The sequence below is a fragment of the Mycothermus thermophilus genome (genome assembly GCF_041956435.1).
Source record: "Mycothermus thermophilus strain CBS 625.91 unplaced genomic scaffold VTJ04scaffold_1, whole genome shotgun sequence".
Classification (NCBI taxonomy): Eukaryota; Fungi; Ascomycota; class Sordariomycetes; order Sordariales; family Chaetomiaceae; genus Mycothermus; species Mycothermus thermophilus.
In genome coordinates, this window is record NW_027191427.1 from 4,426,863 (window position 1) to 4,432,862 (window position 6,000).

The 6,000-nt window shown below is 56.5% G+C and overlaps 3 protein-coding genes across 3 annotated transcripts in view; all 3 read right to left on the reverse strand.

Annotated features, from left to right (window-relative positions):
* Positions 1-29: 29 nt before the first annotated feature.
* VTJ04DRAFT_1656 (uncharacterized protein) lies at positions 30-1,010 on the reverse strand (the record flags this gene model as incomplete). The annotated part of the gene is made up of 1 exon (XM_069359367.1): positions 30-1,010. One exon carries the CDS (start codon positions 1,008-1,010, stop codon positions 30-32), a length of 981 nt encoding a protein of 326 aa, XP_069224264.1.
* A 100-nt stretch (positions 1,011-1,110) lies between these two features.
* Positions 1,111-1,796, reverse strand: VTJ04DRAFT_1657 (uncharacterized protein; the record flags this gene model as incomplete). Its single annotated transcript, XM_069359368.1, has 2 exons — positions 1,111-1,447; positions 1,759-1,796. 2 exons carry the CDS (start codon positions 1,794-1,796, stop codon positions 1,111-1,113), a joined length of 375 nt encoding a protein of 124 aa, XP_069224265.1.
* Positions 1,797-5,796: 4,000 nt separating this feature from the next.
* VTJ04DRAFT_1658 (uncharacterized protein) overlaps positions 5,797-6,000 on the reverse strand; it is a gene marked incomplete at both ends in the record, with an annotated part of 2,774 nt that continues 2,570 nt past the window's right edge. The window contains one exon of the mRNA XM_069359369.1: positions 5,797-5,986. Coding sequence (XP_069224266.1) covers positions 5,797-5,986 — 190 coding nt within the window. The remainder of the gene's footprint in view (positions 5,987-6,000) is intronic.

Genomic DNA, 6,000 nt, shown 5'->3' on the forward strand with positions numbered 1-6,000 from the left:
CGCTCTTCAACCCCCCTTTCCCACTATCTCTACTGCGCACTCCCCTGCCTCGACATCCCCCTCATCCAATCCGAGTACCTCAGTTGGGCTCTCGGAGGCGCCGGCGCAGGTGCCGCCGCCGGATTCGAGGTCGATCCGAGGGCGCGACGCATGAGATCGCGCAAAAACTCGGGGATCTCGTCCCACCTTCCCGCTCGCGCGGCCGCCATCATGCGCGCAGGGAAAATGTCGTCCGCCGTCAGCATCGGGCCGTGTGCCGCTGGCGCGCCGGGTAGCCGGGCGATCTGGTCGGCGACGTGGGGAAGCTCGCCGGATTCGATGGCGTATTTGAGCCAGTTCTCCCATTCTTCGTCGAGGGGCATCATGAACATGGGCTGTGGTTGTTGTTGTTGTTGTTGTTGTTGTTGTTGTTGCTGGGTGGTGGTGATGCGTTGGCGGAGACGGTTCTCGAGAATGGCGCGGGAACTTTGGATGTCATTGTCCGAGTCTTGCTCTTCCTCATCTTCCTCCTCTTCTTCATCGTCCTCTTCGTTCTCGTCTGCTGGCTCCTCGGTCTCCTGTGACGCGGCACGTTGCATGGCTTGGCGTTCCAGGGCTTGGGCGGAATACGGATCGTTCGGGTCGGCGTAGTTGGGGAAGCCGTCGGCGGTGGTGTCGCGGATGCGGATGCCCTGGTCGCGCTCGAAGCGCTCCTTGGCCCACTTGGTGCCCTCCCACTTGGTCAGATTGTTGATTTCGGCAGGAGTCAGACGCAGGGCGTCGAAGGCGCGGAAGAGGCGGCGGTGCCAGGGCCAGCGGCTCAGGCGAATGCGGTGGATGGGGTGGGTGTAGTCAAGGCCCGGGTACTTGGCCTCGGGAGTGTCGAGATGGCCATAGAAGGAGTGCGTCTCTTGGCGGACTTCGAGGATGAGGTAGCGCTGGAGCAGGGCGTGGAAGTTCTGGGGATCCGACTGCCGGGGCTTCGGGAACATGTACTCGTAGATGAGCTCTTCAACCGGACGGCCCTTCATTTTGGCGACGTCCCTGTTACGGAATGCAGAAACGGAAGTGGTAACGGGCTACCGAGTTCAGATTCGAGGGTTCGCGCAAGAGCGGCCAGCCGAGTGTTTATTAACGCGTGTATTTGAACACGTCAGAGTGCTGAGTGGAATAACGTAAGTGAGGTGGCGCTCGGTGCTGGGCAGCAGGAAGTACGATGGGCGGTGTGGTTCGGCTGAGTGAGTTGGTCAAGGCTGGAAGACCGCAGATCGGAGGAGTAGGGCGGCGGGCGTGACGGTTGTGCTGATTAAGTATCGTACGGTTTGTGTCGGGCAAGGAGAAAGAGGCCAGGTAGGCTGTGAAGGAAAGAAATGAGGCGTAAAGTAGGTAGCTAGGTGGTGACCTGAGGGAGTAGTAGGCAGCACGGATGGTGCAGGGCAGGAAGAGGGAAGAGATGACGGTTTGGGGTCTACGGACCCGGCGGATCCCGGGGGAGTCTTATGGATTCTGGGAAAGTGACGAAGAGGCTTCCGTCACGGGGGCGTGGGCTCCGTCCGGGCTAGCTGGCTAGGGGTGATGCGGTGCAATGCAGCGTCCCTTCAGTGCTTGGTTCAGGTCGCGGGGGTCAGCTGTCGGGCCACGGCGGGCGACTCTTTTGGCTGCTGCAGGCCCAGCGAGGTGGGTCGGAATGGAAATGGGCGGGATTGCGAAAGCGACCTGAACCTTTAACACAGCACCTCCGAGGAAGAGGAGTGAAGGCGATGGAAAAATGATGCTGACCGGGAGGTAAGTGAGGGAACGTCAGGAACCGATGACATCGGATGTTGAAGAAACGGACAGACAGGAAAGTCGGATGAACCTCACGAGCAGAGTTCTCAAAGAAAACCCTGGAAGTCCTCGGCTTCTCCTTCTTTGAGACCAACATGGAAGTCAAAGGGAAAGTGAGGGACGGACCTGAAGGCCGATCCGATGCCAGCAAACGTGGAAGTCACTTCAGGGATTGCTGGCCGACGGAACCTCCACTGACCTCGGGCTCCCCCTCTCTATCTCTCAGCCAAGCGCTCCACGAAGCCCTTCAAGTTTCTCCTGACAAAGAAAAAGGGATCTTCCCTTCTCCAACCCTCCGCTATCCCTCAGCTGGGGCAAAGTGCATTTGTGCCTGACTCTCCAGTCTTCCTCGGTCTTTCTTTCAGGGGCCACCCGACACCGAAAACACTGGACGGACTTGAAGCCACGACAGCATGGCTAAAAATCTCTGTGTGGTCTGCTGAAGGGACGGTGCACGGTAGCGTTGAAGAATGACGGAATCGGGCAGGAGAAGCTGGAGACAGATCTCATGTCCATGCAAAAAGTCTCCACCGCGCCGCCCGCCAGCCCGGAAAACCCGATCGCTTAGCTGGTGCTGGTGCTGCTGATGCTGATGAGCGTTGCAATCTTCCGCCTCGCAACACGCTCACTGCGAATCACATGGTTTCGAGGCGACCGCTTTGGAAGGATGTCATCAATGGCGGGGACTCCACTCTTGGTCGCCTCCATCTTCCGCTGACTTACTGACCTGACCTCCACCTAAGGTTGACCTCAGGTTGACCTCAGGTTGCACACCTCGGGCTCATCAGTCATCCAGCTCTCGCAACCAGTCGACCGACTGCCGACGTCAGTTTACTTAGGTCAGGCCAGCCCGCGCAAATGCAGGCCCAAACAACCTTAATCTACAACAGCCAACCAACCCGCCAACAAAACACACCTACACCGTCCACGCGAGCAGCCTCTAGCCCCATCCCCTCTCTCGGATCCATCGAATCCCTCAACCGACCCGAACGACTGGCTGACCATGCACTGGCCTCCGTCCGGTAACCCGCTTGGCGGGATGACGAACGGATCAACGACGGCCATGTCATAACGGCCCAGTAAGTACCTGGTTACAAATAGGTCAGGTAGTCAGGTAGGTAGGTGGCCTGTTCTCCCGGGCCCGCCACTTCCATCATCTCCCACTCAAAGGCCTAGGCATCCGTCGATACATCTCTCCATCTCGGCGGCGGGCCGGACAAGGCGGTCGGCCGGGGCGGCGTACATGGGCGCCTACCCCGCCGGTCCGTCCAATCACCATCTCACGGCGCCGTTTTTCCCCCGGTGACCCAGGCGGCCGCCTTCGCCGCGGCCTGCCCTCCTCAACACCGGCTTGCCGAACATTGGACCATGACGGGTTCGGCGGCGGTGAGGCGTGTGTGGAAACGGAAGAAGGAGGGAGGGGGAACGAAACAGTGCCCTCTCTCTCTCTTTTTCCTCTCATACCCGTCAGACGTACTGTGTCAGCATCGCTTTTTTGTTTCCTTCCCTCATGTTTCCTCTTTTTCTCAATCGTCGGGCTGTGCCGGACGATTGCATGCAGACGCCTCCCGCCCTCCCGCGCCTGTTCCCATCGCCATGGGCTGACTATGTGGGTGCATGGTTCTATGCACATCATGTCCATCATTTCCCTAAAAAGAATGCTTGTTGGCGTAAATAGTAGAATCCTTCGGGAATGGGAATATAATCCATCTTTGCGCCACAGCTATAAATGAGAACCAACTACGTCAGTTGGTCTGCACATACAAGAACTGACATGCCGGAGGAGTGCTCCGTATGTTGTCTGTAGGTCAGGTATGCACTGCGCTGCCTACGTGGAGCCTGTATTCCCCCAGGATCACCCTGCCGGTCGCCTGCAGCTTACTATCCTCGCGGGTTTCTTTGAATTGTCAGCGAAATTGCTCATGAGGTCTGGCCCGGACAATCCCCCGCCGGCCGCAAGACATACAACCACCCGGTATACTTAGGCAACGCACTGAGATAACATTTACGGGGGGTTGGTATTTGTCCGTCCGTCCGTCCGTCAGCCGCCCGCCTCAACAGGCCTGCTTGGTCGCCGGAGCACTGCTATCCCAACCACCGACCTACTTGATGTACGGATATACGGAGCACCACCGGAGAAAACTACCTCTGCAGACACACAAACAGTAGGATAAACAAACTGATTAAACGGCGGTATGACCAAATGAGTGAATTGTTTTGTTTTTCTTTCCTTCCGCGGCCCTTCCCTACCGACCGACCGACAGAACCATCCAACCCGTTCTACTGGATTGCAGCAAACATCAACCCGGCCGCTAAACCCGGCCGCCCGCCGGGCCTTGATCCATGCGGCCGGGTTGCTTGCGCAGCGGCGTTCCGAGGGGAGGGTGGAGGGAAAAAAGAGGCAAGAAAGAGATAAAAAAAAATTATTTTGTTTGTTAATGAAGAAAAAGAATGGTAGTAAGATAGGATCTAGCTAGCATATACCGGTAGCTCCGTGTCCTCGAATGTTCATGTTATCGGGCTGAAACTGTATCCAACCTCCCGGCCAACCCCCAACAAAACCCCCGGCACCGGCCGGCGAAGACCTGTCCCGGTCGGGTTTTAGCGGCGGTGGCGGCGTCGGCAGCGGAGGCCCTTCTCCCGTCCGTTACGGAGTAAGCCCGCCGCAGGTAGGTAGGTAGTCCCGAGGTCGGTTGTTTTGGCCCAGCCCCGGCCGAAGATGGACGGCACATCTAGTTCTCACCGCCACCTCAGAGGATCCTGACCCCCACCTCCCCATCTATCTCCATCACTACCTTCAATCCATTACTTGTATAAGGAAGAGAGAAGACACCCTACTAACAGACCCGACCAGACGGGGCCTAGACAATATGCGCGCCATCTACCAATCCGAAGCCACAACGCCTTCATTCCCCCGCAACAACGGGAGGAGCGGCCGTTTCATGCGGCCTGTATAGGTAGGTTAGTGATGTCTGTACATGCCAAACATATGTACTTACTTTAACCCGGAAGTGGGTGAGCGACTTGGGCTTCCTTCGTCTCTAATTGCTTACCCCATGCCATGCTGTCCAGGACTGTTGTTGGTCATGATGATGATAACTGCCTCTGAAACAGGGATTCCTCAAAGGAGCCGCCCGCCCCCCCCCCTCCTCTCTCTACTTGATCTCATACCACTTCATACTTACCTATGACAGGATGGACATGCCTATCTCTTCGAAACTGGGAGGTTGGACGAGACATAGCAACCAACTTCTAACACAGGCTAACACCGTTGACTAGCAGTCGCTGCTGGAGTGATCATGTCCTGTACAGTACATACACACCATATATACGTGCCTCAGGACCAGGCCGTTAATAGGTGCTTGGAATTCCAAAAACCCCCGAGATGGACGGACAGGCGGACGGACACAAAGCCGGCCCGGCCCCCGCAAGCCGACTTCAGTCTGTGAGGCCCAGAGAGAACCCTTCTTCTCCCTCTCACAATCTCGCCATGTATAGGTAGGCACCTCTACAGAGTCGGCCGGTACCTTTCAGAAATCCGTCACCAGTTGCGTAATGCGGGCAATCCTCCAGCTTCGGCGGCTATCCCGCTCCACAACGAGTTAATACTATTTCATCGCTTTCTCTCTCTTTGAAACGGAGCGCACCAACAGGGAAAAGTGGAACGGAGAACAATCGGGGTTGGTGAAGAGAAGCGTCATAATATTCACATAGTTAAGTCGTAAAATCCCAACAAGAACCCTCCTTCCCAATGCCCTCTGTATCCCATCCCATCCCAAGTCCAAACATGGCCGGCCAACCCAAAGAGGAGAGAGAAGTACCACCACCACCACCATCATCATCAAAAATCATCAATATACACATAAACAAAACGGAACAAAAATCCCGTCCCATTCCTCATCATCATAATCATCATAAAAAAAACCTCAACATGCCCTTCCCAAAATCAACCCAACCAACCCCTTGTACCCCGCCCCCCAAAAATATCCCTTACTCCCTCGACCAAACCACATCAGGATACTTCCTCCCTCCAACCCCCGTGACGCCTACCGCTGGACTCGGCATCCTCTCCCTGCCCCTGTCCCTCTCCTTCTCCCCCCTTTCCCTCGACACCCTCTCCTCTCTTGTCGTCGTCAAATACCTCTCACGCTCTCTCCTTCCCTTTTCCCTCTCCCTCTCTCTTTCTCTTTCTCT